At 34.3% G+C, this 19,605-nt stretch overlaps 1 protein-coding gene across 1 annotated transcript in view; it reads right to left on the reverse strand.

The window, feature by feature from the left end:
* Positions 1–2,893: 2,893 nt before the first annotated feature.
* The window catches only part of STAM (signal transducing adaptor molecule), a 31,424-nt gene continuing 14,712 nt past the window's right edge, over positions 2,894–19,605 (reverse strand). Inside the window, exons 3-14 of the mRNA XM_079299838.1 lie at positions 16,908–16,983; positions 16,726–16,821; positions 16,058–16,204; positions 15,703–15,793; positions 14,525–14,717; positions 14,100–14,194; positions 12,777–12,865; positions 11,118–11,205; positions 10,167–10,221; positions 9,677–9,830; positions 8,984–9,159; positions 2,894–7,942 (exon numbers count right to left, since the gene is read on the reverse strand). Of these exons, the coding sequence (XP_079155964.1) occupies positions 7,693–7,942; positions 8,984–9,159; positions 9,677–9,830; positions 10,167–10,221; positions 11,118–11,205; positions 12,777–12,865; positions 14,100–14,194; positions 14,525–14,717; positions 15,703–15,793; positions 16,058–16,204; positions 16,726–16,821; positions 16,908–16,983 (1,510 nt within the window). The 3' untranslated portion in view covers positions 2,894–7,692. The remainder of the gene's footprint in view (positions 7,943–8,983; positions 9,160–9,676; positions 9,831–10,166; positions 10,222–11,117; positions 11,206–12,776; positions 12,866–14,099; positions 14,195–14,524; positions 14,718–15,702; positions 15,794–16,057; positions 16,205–16,725; positions 16,822–16,907; positions 16,984–19,605) is intronic.

The following is a 19,605-nucleotide window of genomic DNA, read 5'->3' on the forward strand; positions in this document are numbered from 1 at the left end:
AAAGCTTAGGAAGAAATCTGGTGTCAAGAAATTGAGCCTCATGGACAGACAAATTCAAGGAGTCTAGCTCTTGGAAGAGGCAATTAGGACCTGGTCTGAGCAACTAGGACACATAACTGCCCCCTGAAGTGATCAGTGGGACTCTGAAACCTCTGGAGAAACAGCTAACATTAACAGAAGGCCTTGATTATATGGAAGATAAGTGCTCAAGAGTAAAAAGCATGTATGTTTTGAGAGAACAAGCTTACTAAAATAAACTACTAAATTAAAATCACCTACTTTATTCTTAAGTGAGCAGGAAGAGCTTTCAAAATTACTGATGCTGTATCCTAGTGAATATAGCACAGTGTCATTAGCTACACAAACAGGTAATTTAATCAGGACTACAGAGAAGCTGCAAGAAACTGGCTAAAAAGTGAGATTGTGGACTTGAATAAAGAAAAAAAATCCTCACTAATTGTTTTGCCTCATCCCACCAGGAGAAAAGAGAGTTCTCTGAACAAACACACCCCTAACAAGAGTTTTTTAGACACCACCCATGATTTCTCTGAATATAACTCAACCAGCTTATTTGAAATTTTCAATAGCACATTTCAGTGAGATGCTTTGTCCTGACCCTGTGTTCAAACTCAGGTGCAGAGAACCATTTCTCTGCCATTCACTGGAGACTGCCATATGTTCTTATGTAAACCAACATATTTTTATGAAAATCATTGTATTACCTTTAAATCATCAGGCTGTATGATTTTCACTGAAGGATTTGCCTAACCATTCTTCAACATCAGCTATGACAAGATTTCACAAGGCAAAGAAAAAGACAAATTGGGGGAAATTTTCACAAATCTAAAAGACATGAAAACCAAGGGAACTAAGTACTCATGTTCCTACAAGGAGGAAAATAAGTTGGGATAGTTTGACACATAAACTGCAAAATAAAACACATCTGCATAATCCACAAATACCTGAGGATGCATGAGTCGACAGGGGTGAGCCATCCCAACTGGCTGGAAATAGATTCTAGTGTGATTCCAGTAGCAGTTCAGAGCATCATTAGTAAACCAAGCTTCAAAACTGTGAGTGGTTCAGGTATGTGTATATTGAAAGGCTCCATTCCTTGATATGTGCTTCCTGCAGCCAGAAAGTGGCAAACAGAGACACTGACTGTCAGTTTGCACTGTTGAGCAGTGTCCCAAGGACAACAGGCTCTGCTGAGCACCCCCACGTTCCTGCTGGATCTGCTCCTCTATGAGGGTCCAAAGCACAGCTGCTAAGGCAGTGGATGTCACCAAGCCTGGGAACATGAGGCACAGGCACCAGGCTGCACTGTCTGTTAGGAATCAAGGGTGCATGTATAAGGTCTCAAAACCCACGCTTGTGTTAAGCAAAGTCAAAGCAAAATATTAGGTGCAACAATCACCACATTCCTTATATATTATATCAGAGGATTCTATGCTAAAAATGCTCTAAATCTTTAACTCCAAATACATATTTGCTTTTTTAGCCCTATATGATTATCTGCATTACTGTGTGTTGCCCATGTACACTCCCAGGGTTGATGTGAATTTTAAAAAGTACAAATCAGCCTTAATCAGTGGAAGTTCTTCGCAGGTTCTCTCATAATGGCTTAATTCTCATTTCTCACTTAAAACATAGATCACAATCAATATTAATAAAACCAGACTTGACTTTAAATAATCCAGAAATCAAAATTTACAAATATTGTGAGAGAGAAAAATCTTTATCGTGCAACAGAGCAGAATAAGATTTCAAAAACTAGCTACAGTGATAAGAAAATTCATTAAGGTATCCACCTTCATAAACGTGATATGAAGTGAGTGCTATGAAGAGATTGCATATGAACCAGTTCTTCAAAAGTTTAAGAGTTGGTTCCAGCTCCTTAAACACAGACTGATGCTTATATTACCTCTTGCTCAGGTACATGGCAACAAATTTATAATAGACTTTAAATACTATGAAACTCTCAAACTCTATTTTCATCATAAACATCTCAACAGAAATGCTTTCTATCTAAAAGAGACCAGTAAAGCAAACTCAACATTAATTGCCCCTCTCTGTTCCAAAACAGAACAAGTTTCCTTTCTACACAATCTACAGGTCTTTTAATATTGTCAACTGAATATTCTCTTGAAAGACAAATTATCCTACTGAACTAAACCACAATCCACATAACCTCTTGGTTTGGCTTGTATTTTCAGGAGGAACCCTAAGAACAGGGCAGACTGATACTGCTGCCCACTGCTCCCAAAGTCCCACGGTCTACGTTGGGTTAAGCAAGAAATTTATGCTTACCATTGTTTTAAGAACACAGCATACAGCTGTCAAGTCTATTAGCTTCAATTCTGACAGCATTTTAAGACTTATAAACCAGTTTTTAGCCTGATATTCAAGACATTTCCCATCAATCAAAAGGTTCTACACTACTTTGTGTTGCTGTCATCAGAAATGGAATTAACTGTCAAGCTACCATAGAATCTACTTATTCAGTTGTAACCGAATATACACATGACATTATGGACACAGTTGTTTCCATATGTTCTTTTAAATATTTTCAAAATACTCATGTTGTATTTACCAAAAGATAGAGGACATGCATCATACTTGAAATAAGATCTGCAATTGATTATTTGAGTTAGCTTAAGGAAATCCATGACAGATTGTTTAAAAAAGATAATGTAATTTATGTGTAAGCATTAGACAAGAAAAACCCACAAATCCTCCCCAACCAGAACAATCAAAAACCCCAATTTCACCCCAGCTGACACCAGAAAATATAAGAAATTCTAACAGACCTTGCATCTCTAAGACCTTCCAGCAAAAGAAGTCCTTTTCAATTATTCTTCCATAGAATTTATAAACTGACTTTGCAACATAATGAACTAAATACTCCAACTTTAATATTTTGCATTCATACCAAAAACAATTAACAGTTTTTACAAATAGTGTTATTTACTAAAACAATTCTTGTACAACAGTGCAGTATATCTAAATATATACATATGCCAACATCAAAAGGAGCATCAAAACAAACAAAGCCAAACAAAAATGCACTTTGCTACTGTGTACACTTTATTAAAACCAAAGCAGACTGCAGCAGGTTTTTCTTTTTCATGACAAAGACAAAAATTATTTGGATTCCAGAACATGCAGGATAGAACAAAATCTCCTACTGCCTCTTTGACAAGGCAGCAGCATGAAAAGAGAACTTTAGATCTGCAATTTACATAGTAGCAAATGGAATGTTTTTAAACACAACCATCCTAATTTATGAAACAAGGCTTCAAAAATGTACATAGTGTTTTTTACATATTGAAGCAAAAAGTTCAAATGTCAAGGCCTTCTCCCTGTTTTCCTATGGTGTTGGACAGTGTATGTCTGAAGGTCAATATTCTTCACTGCAGTTGAAAATGTGAAAGGAATAGCTGTAGTGTGGAGTTGATCAGCTTTACTAAGATTGAATAACAGAGTAAAAAATGATTCTGCCTGCTGTTGGCAATGGAGATTTTTGTAACTTTTATCTTATCTTTTTATTTAAAGATATCTCTTCTGGTTGTTAACTAGAAAAATTATGCTCCCTTGTTCTTCAAAACAGATACATACAGGTTCTCCAAAGGAAGGTGCAGTTGGGCAATTCAAAGTGCCAGTATAGCTGCTCTAATTAGAGATGCCTTTTTTCATTCTGGGAACCCCAGCAGAGAAGGAATAAGGTAAGACCTTTCTATATAAAGACTGCACAGATATCGTTGAAATATAAGTGAAAAATAAAGTAAGCTATGTTAGAGAAAATACAAAAAAATTGAATAATGAGGTATTAAGCAGTTCTCCAGTGTAAATCTGATGTTCCTGCCATCTAGAGGAAATCTGAGAACTATAGTAGCAGCCTAGATTCAATCAGCAAAATATGTACATGGTATTAAAAGCAAATCTCTGTTACATCTAGCCATTTGCAATCTGGCAGAATTTTCTGAAGTTCAGATTTATTTCAGTTTCTCCTGCCTCAAAACTCATGAACAGTAACTATACCATGAGGGCAGTATGCTGCTCCACACCTGTTGAGAAGCACGCAGGAATTCTGGTATTTTGCTCCTTTTTACTGCTGTCTCTATGTGCTTTGGCCAATGACATTACAGACACATCTACACAGCACCAGGTAATCAGAGGGGGGAAAATACATCATGACTGTTTCTGCAGCTGCACACTCTGGAACACACTGCCATGATGTCAGTACAGAAAATTTTAATATAGTACCCCAGTGTTTTTCCTGAGGTTTTGCAGTAAATCTTGACAGCTTTGTTATGCCCACATAAATTGAGATGATACAAATGGCTAATAAAATTTTGCTCCTAGAAGTGAAATGCACAGAAGGCACTTTCCAGAGTTTGCTCCAGTTCATGCTAACCAGGCCACTGAAATACCCCTTCCAAAGTTAATTAGCATTTTTGTATTCCTTAATGAAAGGGATAAGTAAAAAAGGGTTATACACATTTTAACCCTAAATTGACAATTTATATGTAAAGAAACAAGACATTAAAAATCATGTCTTCTATTGGACCATGAATAGCATCTCCAATGATTTCTTATTTTCAAATAGTTTACACTCTAACACTTTATTTAATTGCTAAAAAGCTTTTCCACACAGTAGCTGTGTGTGTACTTCCCCTGCTCACTAACATTTCAGTGTTCAATACCGTAGTAAGGTAGAACATAAGTGAACTTGGTCAAAACAATGGAATCTGAGAATAAATCATGGCAGAGAAGCACCAGGAATGGCATCTCCAGGTTCATGATAGCAAATCAGAAGAGAGGAGGTGAACTGAAGCATTATTTCTAAGCTATCAGAGAGAATATGAAAGGATGACTGCAGGAATTTATGTGATGACAGCATCTAGCAAAGTAGAAGGCATCACAACCAAGCAGGAAGAGATTTTCTGATAAGAAAAATTAACATGGAGAAATACAACACCAAATTCAATTTAATCTGAAATTTGCACATAAAATGGAAAAGGTAGGTTGCAACAGAAACACTAAGACTTGGAACCTAAAATTGTAGTGACCTACTCCACCAGTTGTAGAAAATGAACTCTGATTCAAAGTCAACTAAAATTCCCAGCCTGCTACAGGAGATACCTTAGAGCAGTGACTTCAATAAAAGCATGAAGGAAAATAGAAAGCATCTATCTTTTTTTACAACTTTCATTATATTGAATTTAAAGAGGTCCTGAATTTTAGCAAGAGGGATTTTTGGTCATGATGAATGTGAAAGGTGATTTTCATTTTCATAAAAACAGATGAATGGCCAAAATAAGCAAGTTGGAGATCAGAAAAACTGTGATACATATAAAGTTCAAATGAGAAACCAGGATCTAGCATTTCTGAATATCAAGGAAAAACTTCAAAAAATTTTAAAAACAATCACAAATCACTAACAAAATATATTTTTTCTGGGTCATTTCTGTACAGAAGTTCCACCTGCCCTTATTAGGGAACATGTGACACAACATGTGAAAACCTAAGAATACAATACTTAATATCAAAAAGGCTATCTTGATGCTTCAAGCTTCTCCTTGAATCAGGGACTAAGAACAATGGAATAAAAAATTATTTTCACTTTTTGTGTATAAATTATACACTTCTATACACATTGAATATCTGATTTTGGAATAAGATGCCTAATGCATACAGAGAACACCATCTAAATTATATTTCAAGTCCTTTCTAAAGATGTCACTTCTTCAATCCATAAAAAGTCATCCACGACACAGTATGTCAGATTATTATTCTTTCTTTAGTATTTCCTTTCAAATTCCACAGGCTTTTGTCATAACACCAAGTATTGAAATAATTACTGACAGTTTGCAAGGATGCTTAAAAATTTTAGAGGAAACAAATATGTGAAAATCCTAGCATTAGATCAACCAGCTGGCTAGAACAACCCCAACCAGAACAGCTCAACCATGGGCATGTTTGTAACCACCAATCAGAAGTTATGCAAAGCAGTCATCTGAAAGCATCTGGCAAAACACTGATGTAAAATAGTGAAACAAAGGTTAGATAATTGTGAACAGATGCAGAAGTATATGGGATAACAGAGCTCATTTTATAGTATAATGTACAATTGCAACATTTAATTCCAGAAGAATCACACTAAAATACAGTACACAAAACAAACAACTTCTGACACATACACAGGACTAAAAGCAGATCTGATGTTGAAGACATCTAGTATTGCTGTAGTGGAATTAGAGTTGCTGGAAAAGATGAAACCAGGATGCATTACTAGATGGAATAGAAACACAAAGTAACAACAGTCTTTGCACAAGAAACTCTGCTCAAGCACAGCTGAAATGCTGCCTTCCATTACCATGTTTCTTTTGCAGCACCTCATCCACAGAAAGAAAATACCTTTATGCTTTACAAAGCCATGTGGCTAAGGTACTGAGGAACACAAGGGTATAAAACAGGCTAATGCATCTTGCTGTAGAACAGAATTTAAAGTAACTTAAAAGTGGATTTAGATTTGATGCCTCATAAGGTGTTCAAACTACAGAAGGGCTAATAAACTCAAATGGTACAACTGGAAATTTAAACAGACATTTAAGGCAGAAGTGTTTGTGTTAGAACAGTAAACAGAACAAATTGCTAAGCAAGGCCACAAGAGATAAAACAAAGCCCTGAAGGTTTGTTCAGCAAAGTGATTTACATGTCCATAATTCTCCATGTTCTAATTAAGAAGACCTGAACAAAATAGTGTAATTCATGTTGTGTGTCCAGTTTAAAACTCCATTGCTTCTCTTTCAAATCAATTCCTCTGTCTTTCTTTGGTGTAATCTCTACCAACACACATATAGTTCTGGTTCTCATTTTAAAAAAACAACTTGGAAAGATAAATTATATGCTTCTCATGATAATATGCAAGATCCTGATCTGTTTCATGGTCCCATGATACGTTAGCAGCCTCTGAATAGTAGTTTTAAGTTAGTAATTATGTCTGAAGCAGAATCATAATTTGCTGTTATCCCCCCAAATCATTTTCTAGTTAACAAGTTTACTTTGGTAGATAAGCTATCTAATATTCATGACACAGTTGTGTTCAATTCAAGAAGTAGTGAAACTTGTCTAAGTTTGTAAATTCATATATAGACCTTAGCTTGTAATTATAACCATGATAAGCAGAATTGCTGTTTTTCCTGCACTGGAAAAAGACATTGCATCTGTCTTAAAACTAGACATGAAATATGGTTGTCAGCTCATGATTAAAATAAAATAGTAAAGCAAATTATTTTTAAACATTGTGTTAAATATATTCACATGACCACCATAGTTATACGAAATGGGCACTACTGCAATCACACACTCTATGTACATAACATATATGCCACAACAGTTTGCAATGGTTGAGTTTTCACAAACTAGCCAATTTAACCATACATAAATAATCTTGTACCAATTTTTTAGGCATTTTAAAAGGAATTAAATTTCCTAAATATATCAGTTCCTCCACAAAATTAAAAAAAAAATCCTAAAAAGTCAGTGCAAATTGAACTTGTTCACCAAGAGAGATTCTTATTAAGCTGAGGATAAACAAAGTTTAAGAGACTAAATGAAGAAACTCATAGAATCGCCAACCGCCATTAGCAGAGGTTAAAGAAGATTAGGAATCAGAAGTCCTGGATCCTATAGCAGAGCCTTCTGTGAGTAACTATGCTGTGGTTGTTGAGGTGGTGGAGGCTGTGGTTGTTGTGGAGGTGCTTGCTGACTGCCTGCTGTCTGTGGCAGAGCTGTAGGTGCTAAGTTATAGTTTGGCACCTGGGACATATTAGTTCCAGCATTCTGATAAGCAGCAACATCAACAGTACCAGGTGGTGGACTGTACACTGAAGGCTGGTTAGAGTAGGTACTTCCAGCAACAGAACCAACCATTGCACTGAAAAAAAGCAAAAAAGAGTGAAAAAAAATTTAAAGTAGAATTAACAAACAACTTAGCAACAGAACAGCAAAACTTTATTGCTTCTTCAGTTGTTCTATTTATAAACACAAAAATCTTCTATCTCTGGATACACTGCATATTTAAAACTGTAGCCATTGAGTATTCCCATTAAAACTCAAACACACTCCTGTGATTGAAATATACAATAGACACTCCCCATGGATTTAAAATTAGACCATGAATCTGTACTTTTGTTTTAAGATACAACATGGAATACCATCTATCTTCCATTCTGTTCATGGAAAAAAGCAAAACCCAACAAACTGTTTTAAATAGCAAAACAAGTCAGATGAATATGCAGAAACTCACTTTATCATTGTACGCTTTACTATCCTAAATTAGCACTTTTGAGGATAAAGACTAACAAATACAATAATGACTCAAGACAGAAGCCTGTCCCAACTTTTTAGAGTAAAATTACTTCCCACAAAAAAAAAAAAAAAAAAAACCAAACAAACAAAAACCAACTAACAAAAATGACAAACCTTTTCACAATATAGGTAACTTAATCAACACTTTGTATCTTTGGCTATCTACCCAATGTAGAAAGCCTCTTTCAGCTTCTTTATTTGGGTAAGTGTATAAGCTTTAGTAAGTATTCCCAAAATGAGCAGAATTCTCCCCATTCTTCTGTGGTAAGATATTTGACAAAGGAACAGAATGCTCTCAGAAATTATGCAGAGCCAGCCAGAGCACCAGATAACCTTCATCATTAAAAGTATATTAAAAGTTACTACTACTAAATCATGTCTGTATAATTTTCTCCATGTTTTTTTTTAATTAAAAAGTACAGAGTTATATAGACTACATATTTTGTATTCAGACAATTAAAAACTAGATATTTTAAATTTTAAATACATGACACCAATAATAAGCACTCTGCAAACAATTGCACTAAAGTATCTTTCAGTTGTATTTATAATTATACTTCTGTAATTTAAAAGAGTCTCTGTTTAATAGAAAAATATTTAAAATTACTTAGTGTAAGACGTCTGTGCAGGCTGACCAGGAATTACTGAGCTGGCAGATGGAGTAACTGTGCCTTGGCTGAGAGAAGGGAGCTGTTCTGGAGGAAGATTGTAACCTTGAATGTGGCCCATCTGTGCACTCCCTGCCACCAAATATGCATTACCTTGAGTTTGCCCCGGATAAACCTAGGAAATGAAATAAATATTAGAAATAAAACACAAGAAAATTTGCTATTTAATATCAGACTTTAGAACTTAAACGCATCTTCTGAAATCTTTTAGTTTCCTTTTTTAAAAAAATATCTGTGAAGAGTTTTTAGAATTTAAACTACTGAAGTTAAAAATGTTAATTCTTCATAGCATCATTTTCATGTTGAATTAACTATGAGTAGATGGGGAGAAATTGTACTCCTTTGGTTGTTTATTTTCTTTGATCCACTATTCAAAGCCCTGGCATTTTGGTTTTCTTTAAATTTATACAACTTAAATCTCAGGATGGGCTTTTACCTTGATCAAAAGAAACTGAACAGAAAAACACTAAAAATGTTAGAACCCACAAAAGGAGAGCATCCAAAGCTTTTAGCTGAAAACAAATATTTTTATTTTTATTTTTCTACATACTGTGCAAAAAACCCAAGAGAAAACACTGCTTAGTCAGTGTGAACTTGATAAGGTCAGTGGCTATTAAAGGTTACATCCATACCTGAGAGCCAGAAACACCAGATGACTGCATGTAATACTGCTGGTTTTGTAGTTTTGCATACATGGAATACATTGGGTCCTCATTCATCAATTTGTTATACAAAGAAAGAGCCTCCATTGCTTTAACATTGAGCTCTGAAAGTTCTGAATGTTTCCTAGAAAAGATATTTTACAGTTCATTCTAAAATTTAGATAATTTTAGTATAGAATAGACAAAACAGAGTAATTTCATGAGGTTGTTAAGTAACATTTTTATATGGTGAAGTGATGCCTAACAAGTACCAGAGAGTCAAATGGTACAACACTATAAATTATCATGTGACTATGGGAAAACAATCTTCAGACCTCTTCTCAGAGAAACTACTAATGAATTTTTTTTTTTTTTTTGCCAGTACTCATAGAAATTAAGATATTATCAAGTAACAACTCTGGTATTTCTAAGAATGAATTTTAATTTGATTTTGGTCAAGGCATATGATATTTCTTTTTACCTGTCTATATCTTCCAATTTTTCATCTATGAGAGGTCCCATCTGGTGGCACATTGCTAGAATAGAAAGACATTAAAATATATCAGAGTAACATATTGAAAAGTCAGAAAGCTATTAAAAAAATAGAAATAAATGCTAGTCCATTTTTTTACTTCATTACTACAATCTGTATGTCAAATTTTTAATAACAGAACATCATGAACAATTTAAGAATGAGACCCAGCTAAAATTTTCAGTAATGGTACAATTTTAAAAGTATATTTTAAAATAAGTCTGGTATCATCTGAATTGTCAGTTTAAGCCTATGTTCTGCCTCATAATTGGGAATAATATCTTCATAATTTTCATGATTACTTCCTTTTTCAACTTGCACTCAAATTTTTTTTGTGCATCTATCAGCCTAGGTAAAATGACCTATAATGCCTCTATGAAGAGGTAGTCTGAACAATTTGATGCTAAAGGAGTAGGATAATTTGTAGCACTCTGTGAGGTATTTGTTAATATGCAACTCCTCCAGAAATACACATGCAAGTGAAAAGCATGTGGGACACCCACAGGTCTATTCTAAACCTTTGTAGCATTTCTGCTTCCTCTCATGGAATCTTCCTGACACTCCTTTCACCACTCATGCTGTGCTACTCTATGAAAGAAAAAAAAATAATGGATGAATATGATTGAATTAAGTATTAATATGTCTTGAAAAGGAAAATAATATAGGAAATGGCTTTCTTTAGAGAAAAGTAGACTTGTTTTAAGTTAAAATTTTGCACTTTGGTCTCATAGATGTGGGAAACAAGAAGTGAGAAGATAATTATGGCTCAGGCACTTTTCTCAGGCTTGGTTCTTGCATGCACATGAAGCTGAAGCAGCTTCAGCTTAGTTCCAATTTGCGTTGATGCAGAAAATTACAAGTGAGGAAAACAACCATAAAATACTCATTCCTTTTTGTTACCCTCAAGATGAAGCAGTTCTGGGAGGTCTGGCTGGTCATCAGATGGATCAGCACTTTGTAACATCTGCAAGAGTTGGTCCATTTTATCCTAGAACACAAATTGTATAATTAGGGCAAATGTGGCAGCAAGGGATTTAGCCCTTTCAGGACAGTAAACTAAAGCAACTGTTCACCACAGCCATTTTGATATATTGGCACTTGAGAATCAACTAGATTACTTTAAGGAAATTATACAAATGATACACTCTACAGGAATGAAGATGCTTGAACAAGCAAAAGCCAAATGAGAAAAAATAGTGGTAACCAGTGGAACGTGCAGAATACTCCTTTATTCCTAAAAGTCCTTCTAAACCTGTATTATTTTCTGAGCAGTTCCTCTTTTTCCAGCCTAGTTATTACATATGCAATGCCACCACCTAGTGGGATTAGTGGAAGTGTTTTGACAGAATTCAAATTCAGTGAAAAGCAATTTTAAGTGTATGAAACCTCTTCAGTACATGAGCCATATCATTACCAATACATATGGAAGTGTTGTTTTAGGATGATGATTGGAGGCATTTCAGAATTTACTTCAGAATAAGTCAAGCTTAAACAAGGAGTTCAAGTGCAACCCTTTTATAATAAAAACATCAAAGGTTAGAAAAAAATCATAAAGTCTTTGAAAAATATGTCTTGGGGTAGACTATATTGGTTGAAGTATCAAAAACATTACACATAAATTATTTTTAATCACTTATTAGCTGAGCACTATCAAATAAATAGCCTTTTTCACACTAAGTTATATAGATTGTATGAAAATAGAAAATAACATCGTGTTTTGTCTTCCTTAGACCATGGAAAGATGGGGAAAAGTCAAATTAACTATTTCCTTAAAAATTATACTGTGGTGAATTTAAAAACAAAAGAAGATACTAAAACAAAAATGATTCACAGAAAACAAAAGCTGGAAGGCACCTAAAGGCAGGCCTCAGATAATCTATTTCAGCAGGCTACAAATTACTATCTCTTGGGAACAAGTTTTTGAGGTGAGACTTAAATATGACTTCAGGAAGGCAGTAACTGATTTCTCATTTCAAAATAACAATGACAAAACCCAGCTTGAGGAAAAAAAAAAAAAAAACAAACAAAAAAACTGGGGAAAAGCTTCCTGGACTGAACGTTCCTGGAAACTCTACAGGATCACTTAGGTGAGATTACAAATATCTTACTAAATATTACTTACAGAGGAACAGAATGTCAGACTTTTCAGGGACAGAAAGATCTGAGGATAGACAGTAGTGCAAACACTGGAAATAAATCCAAGTGAGCAGTCAAGATGGGTATCTCTATGTTATCCTGAAATACTTTAAGCAAAATTTGAAAATAGGTGTGGCACTCAACATTAAGATTCTAGCTTGGAGATAAAAAGATGTACAACACCCGAGTAGAGCCCTAAATGGAATGCAGCTCCAAATTCAGTTTCAGAAATTCCTAAGAATTTCCTTCATCCCTTCAAGACTCCTAAGCAAAAGAGAATACTGCAGTATTACTTAAAAGAAACCTCTCTTTCCTTTTTTTTTTTGTCATATTTTTGAAGTACAAGATGCAAGGGTTAAACCTCACATATTTAAATGTCCCAGCAGTGCATTTGATACCTAACAGTATTTTTACCATGCTTACTTCATCAATATAAACAGGTTCTGGCTCAGGTTCTATTGTCTCTACTTGAACTTCATCACTGAACTGCACTGTTTTCTTCTCAGTTTTCACTGTAAGATAAAAAGGCAGATTTAATTTTATAAAAGAAAAAATAAACAATCATATAAATATTATATAACTAATATATTGGCTGCTTCCTTGCATTTGAAACCTCTACTGTGAAAATTTTAAAAATCAGTATTTTGTTGACATTTGAAAGCCACAGACCTAAATAATTTTCCTATCTGTAAACCACATTATAAAAAAAAAAAAATTGATCAGTTCACACAAGCTCAGCAAAAACATGTTTTAGCAAGTAAATAGTTCTATCATAGTCTCTCTGCACACAACACATATTAAAAAGCCATCAGGATAAAAGACTCAGAAAGAATTATTGGAAATAATAGGGCTAGCAAGTAAAATTTAAGATAAACTGACAAAATCATCTATGACAAACTAAGCCTTCTTTTCTCTGAGCAAAGCACACAATTGAAAGGACTCAAGTTTCTCTATTGCTTCTTCACCAGATCCTATATACAAAGTATCTCGTTCCTCTGTAGTGGAGACTAGCACAAAAAAGTTCTATATTTAGCAAAAAACCCAAATACAACTCTTATCATACACTCTTATTAGATAGATAGTCTTAACATAGCACAAATGACTGGTCATCATGTAATTCTGTTGACCTGCTCATACTTTTAGCACCCTCAAACTGAGATCACAGAAGATTAATCTTACAAACCCACAAGACTTACAGAAATCAGCTCTAGAATCTTGAAGTCTTGTCTAATATTTAATATTTTATTAATATTTAAAGTGGATTGGATGGATATAAATAGATACCAGTAAATAAGCTGCATGCAGAGAATATTCTGTCCACTATGCACATGTTCATACCTACAGTATGTAGGTTTCTTGAACTATTTGAACACTGGTAATCTGTCTCCAAGTCCTATCTGCCATGGGGCCTTCAGTTTCATCTCAATTAGATATGCACCACTGCAACTAGACAAAAAGGCAATTTGGAAAAAAAGCTGCTGCTGCCCATGTTTATCTAGGTGTCAAATGAGCAATTCCATGAGTCTCAAAGAAGCTGCTGACAAAGGCAGCAGCAAACAACACCATTTTCAGCAGAAGAGTTTGGCAACCTTGATGTGACCATTGCTTGTGATAGCATAGCAAGGGCTCCTCTGTTTTACTTTAATTATCACATTAACTTGCAAGTGAACTCCATCTTAAAGGAAAGGAAATCACCCATTGACATGGCAGGGATAAACATATATACATAAATGTAATGTTACTTACTCATTTCAGGCTCAGCAGAAAGATCAGCTGTTACAAAATTAGATGGAAACAATCCTATACCCTGATGAGTTTCACCTTTCCACCAATTTGGATCACTAAAGATTAAAATAAATAAATAAATAAAGTGCCCATACATCAGAAACCCCATACTCACATGGAACTTTCCCAGGAATTGCACAGTAAAGGCTTTTACATTACTGTCACATAAATAAAATTCATATATATGCAGAAATCCATACACAAGAATTTTTATGCAAATACATTTATTTGTCAAAAATCTAGGAGATAACAAAATAAAGTACTAATACAAAAATACATTTCCATTCATTGTATTTCAAGGTATGCTTCTACATGGAATATACAATTATTTCTAATTATTTTTTTGGAGTTTAAAATAATTCTAGTAGGCATTCTAAATAACTTACCTGTCATCAAGGATAGTTATAAGTTCTCCAGCTTTAAAAGTCAGTTCATTATCTTCAGCAGCCTCAAAATCGTAGATTGCACGAACCTTTCGCCCCTCGTGTTTGTGGTTTGTTAAAAGGCTTGAGGTGCTTGGATACAAACTGGAAAGTGTTGTTTGCTGTTGCCTTTGTTCTTTTAGTGACAGCTCAATAGCTACAAAAGAAGAGTTACTCAGATGAAAATGCCTTAGAAAAATGGGTTGATTGATATGAAACTTTAATTCCATGAGAACTTTTACTATAATTATATTCCTGTTTCATTTTAATGACTTTCTGTCTTTCTCTAAAACTAGTGGTAAATAACAAAGAGAAAGCAGAATTCTATCCATGGATTTACTGAGGCTTCCAGCATGGACAGGATAAATAAATAGCATTTAAGCACAAATAGAATAACTCCACAAAGTCATCGAATTTTTATTTTTATCTTATTGTTGCAACCTTGAACTGATGCAAAATATTTACATTCTTACTTTACATCTTACACTGTGTTGAACTTCACTAGCCTGCTTGAAACTTTAAAAAGATACTTCTGTTCCAGTGCACACTGGTTCTCTCTTAGATAGGAGCCTTTAGTCTGCATTCACTGAATCAGATCTACACAGATTGGCTGAAGCTGGAAGTCAACTGGTCCAATCCCTTGTTCATGCAGGGTCACCACAGCTGACTGCCAAGGACAACTTTTTAATATCTCTAAGAATAATGATACCATGACATCCCTGGGAAAGCTTTGCCAGTGTTTGGTCACCTTCAAAGTAAAGTCCCTCCTTAATTAATAATTAACAAAATTATTTTTGCTTAAACAAGCAAAAATTTGCCCCTTCCTTTTTTTCCCTCCCTATCACTACTTGAATAATTTCACATTTCTGGGTTATTTTCAATTAAACTTGATTGAGCAGAGAAGCTTCACTCATAATAAACTCAGCTCAAGGTCGTAGAAAAAATGGTCATATTTAAGAAGGGGCAAGGTGGACAAAAACATTATGAAACCCATGCAGATATGCATGACACAGATCACTTGAAAAGTAGACTTTGGAGAATTGACTATTGAAGAAACCATTAGTAACACATATAGTGTTACTGAACACAATGGCTATTTAAATAAATCAATATGCATCATGTCAGCAAATAAATGCACTCACCTTTAGCTAAATCCTCCTCTTCCTTTTTGGTGGCTACTGTACCAGGATCTTTGGCAACTAGAGCTGGACTTGCTTTTGCCTGTTCAGCAGCCTAGCCAAAAGCAAAAGATGTAAAAATGAATCCAACAAAAAACTGACAGTGCTTGAAGTTCACCATTTTGCTTTGCATTCATCTACTATATAAAAATCTAAAGTAATTGAGAGCATTTCACTCCTCAAAGAAAAGTCTTATTAAGGTAGTTGTCATTTTGTTTTCCAAACATTTTATAATTGAAGACTACAAACTAAAATACAGAACTGAGGATAAAAAGAATTTCTGACACAGTTTGAGAACAACCACAAAAATCTAATATACCTGTGAACCAATAGCTGGGAAAGTAACTCCTTGCTCCTTGAGATTTTTTATCATAGCAGATATTAAACTAAGCTGTGGGTCATTCTTGAATTCATCAGTCCATTCCACCATAAGGGCTTTCAGCTTTTCACAAACTTTTGGATGACCCTGCACAGACAGTAGAAACTAGTTAAATAATGTAGAAATCTGATCTTCATTTCAAATAATTGCATGTTACTGTCAATATAAACCATATAGATAATGTTATTTTGTAGTCAAGTTTAGCACTCAGTCTTTATTAGAAAGGGAGAATAATAACATCAGCATTGTGCTTCTACCAGTACAGTATGTGCTAGGCCCAAAATAAGGTTACATAGAAACCCTGTTTTAACTCCATGTCATCATATTTGTATTTAGCATTTTACTGATATTATTTAAAGTGAAAATAAAGTAGCTTATTTATAAATTAACACACCACACCTCCCCCAAACAGAATACCTATGTTAACTAGTATGAAGTGGCATTCAGCAAGTTCTGAGAGCCACAGTCTTTACAGTAATCTTCTCTCCTTCCCCTCCTCCACCTTTCCAGTCCTCTAAATGTAGATTCCATTCCATCTACAGATCACCCCAATTCTTTATCTAAATTCACCTATAGGTGAAAATGTATAAATCAATACAATACATTACCTTATTCAACACATTGCTTACTTCACTGGCAAAATCTCTTGAACAGACTTCTAAATGAAAGATTTTGCCACAGTTTGATACACATGCTCCTAGAAGCTAATGAAAGAAAGATTAAAACTTAGAGATTTCTTTTGCAATGTAACTTTTCAGGAAGAAAATTAACTACATGATAAAGAACCTACGGTTAATGCTTGCATAGCGACGTGTGGATCTTTATGGTTCACTCTCTTCATAATCGAGCGGAGGCAGTCTTTAGGCCTAAAAAACACAAGACAGCTTTAAAAATATGTGATGGAAGGAACATTTCCTATTGCACACATGGCAGTGCTTACAACGTTAACAAACAGAACACCATAAATTATTCAGTATTTAGTTTATATTTTAAAACAACAATATTTAAAAATAAACACCATAAACAGTTGTAGCCGTTTCTATCTGTAGGATTTGTAGCTCTCTTAATTAACAAAATTTCTCAGTAATTTATATTACCTCTTGTACTTCAAGCAAATTACTGTAAATACTCCAGAAATGCATAAAATCCCTTACAATTAGAGAACTGGAATTCTCTGTACTCCATGTACCTACTAATCTATATTTCACATATATATACAAGAACATTTCCTTAAATACTGATTTTCCAACACCCTTTTGCTACTTTTATTTTGAGTTACCACCATGTTGCTCAGAGTCACTTTTAATTTACAGAATAACATTTATAAATAAGACATGTAATAAACCAATAATAAAAAAAACCAAAACTGCTAGACAATCTACATCAAAGTTCCAAACAATTAAATACAGAATTCAAGTCTTACCTATATTGTGGTAGACAAAAATAACATGAAAAACAACTTCAAAAAATAACTTGAAGGGGGATTTCAGAATTTAGCATATTAAAATCTATGTGACTTTCTGATGTTTTACTCAATCTATAAAGTAGTGGAAAGCTGAGCCTGGCTGAGTTAGAAATTATCATGGGCATACAATCATTATCTGTTGATGCCCCTGAAAAGATATGCCTGGAAGAGGATAAGTAGAGAAAGAGAAAACAGAAGGTAAATTTCAACTAAGAGATTTTACACATTTATGGAGTTCACACATTTATAGCATGGTTGTCTTTGGAAGCAAAAGTAATTTTCTGTTGAACTGATACCCAAAAATTAACATGAAACTCAGGTATAAGTTACACCATTGCTTGGCTATACTATATTTGGCAGTGTCTACATTTTACAGAAATGTCCACCTCATATTTAGTGGCACTAATTTTAGAAAGTGCTGTCACACAACACAAGTACATACCATTCAGTGTATACCTTCATATACCAATTATCACAGATGAAGGCTTTAAGGCAAGTACTACCTTTTATCTATTAATTATCCGAGACTTCTTGTATGTTAACTTTAACTGAGAAAGAATACAGACTAAAATTGTTAGAAAAAACTACTTTTTTAACCATTAGTTTATGAATAGGATTAACAATGTGATATGATTGCAAGCTCAAAAAAGTTCTTGCCTATCATGAAGCCAGTATTTATAAAGGCAGGGTGCAGGATCAAGAGCTTAGCAGTTCAGGAACAGGACCATTAGTCTAAGGTTTTTTTACAAAGGAATCCAAAGTCTTATTAGAGGTAATAAGAAAGCCCCAAAGCCAAATGATCATCTATGTCTCAAGTACAATCTACTTGTTCATATATTTAACAGAAATGATCAATACTTGAGTGTTAAATGTTTTTAAATACTCGAATGTTTAAAATAAGAAATCTTTTGATTACATGTAGATAAAGAAAATAATCCAGGTGTATCAGCCTTTAGTCATACAGACCAAGAAAACCTATTCTAGCCAGGCTTGTAATTCTTATTTTTACTTCTAATTAATTAATCATACAATTTAGTGTGTAAATTATGAGAAGCACTATGCAGAAAACAGAGGGAAGCATGCACTCTATGAGTGTAGAAGTCTGTCTATTTATTAGCCACCTCTCCAAATCATACTATACAAATATTTGGCCACAACTCCACTCCAATGATGCCATGATCAGAATTTCAGAGGAACCACAATGAGTAATAACAAGTAAATAGGGTGAAAATATGGCAAGATACAATAGAAGCTATGTATCATATGTGGCATCATATGATATCATATACCAATACATACAAAAATATTCACAGAGAATTTCAGGTTTAATTTTAGAGAGCAGAAAAAAATTCCATTTGTATTTAATTTAACAAGAACACGATTAGCAGCATTTGCAAACTAAAATACTACTCTGCACAAAACGCTTCAGATAAGCTCAGGAATTTATTGTTCATTTACAGTCTAAGGTAACTCTGTGGGACTCAGCTTTCTTCCTTGCTCCTTCAGAAACAGGCTGGTCATGAAGCTTCCTGGTCAGCCTGCTAGACATACACTGTAACTACAATGAAAATGCTACTGAGATTGAATAATTTTAGGGGGGAAAAAATGGAACACACATTGGAAAACTATCAAGTAAGCAGCTTTGCTGTTCTCTCTCTTGCATGAACAGGCATAAAAACATCCAAAGAAGAAAAAGCTAACCAGAACATTGACTTGCTAAGGCAGTGATTAATCCTTAAGGAATCAAGGCAAAGTTAGGCAAGGAGCAATATGGACAAATCATTTCTCAATGACAGTTTTCCAATATCCACTCCCAGTGGGAGTGGAGAGTGCTGCAATGAACATTTCTATTTTCTCAACCTTTGGTGTAGTATCTCAGCCACTGACTTCATTTTATTTTCAGCCATCATTTTTTAATTAAGCAACTTTTCTGGAAAAAACTTTTCTGGACAATTTCAGTGTAGACTGATAAGTTTCATGAAATAAACAGTAAACTGTCCCAAAGCCAAATGCAAACATGATT

The sequence above is a fragment of the Erithacus rubecula genome (assembly GCF_903797595.1).
Source record: "Erithacus rubecula genome assembly, chromosome: 3".
Classification (NCBI taxonomy): Eukaryota; Metazoa; Chordata; class Aves; order Passeriformes; family Muscicapidae; genus Erithacus; species Erithacus rubecula.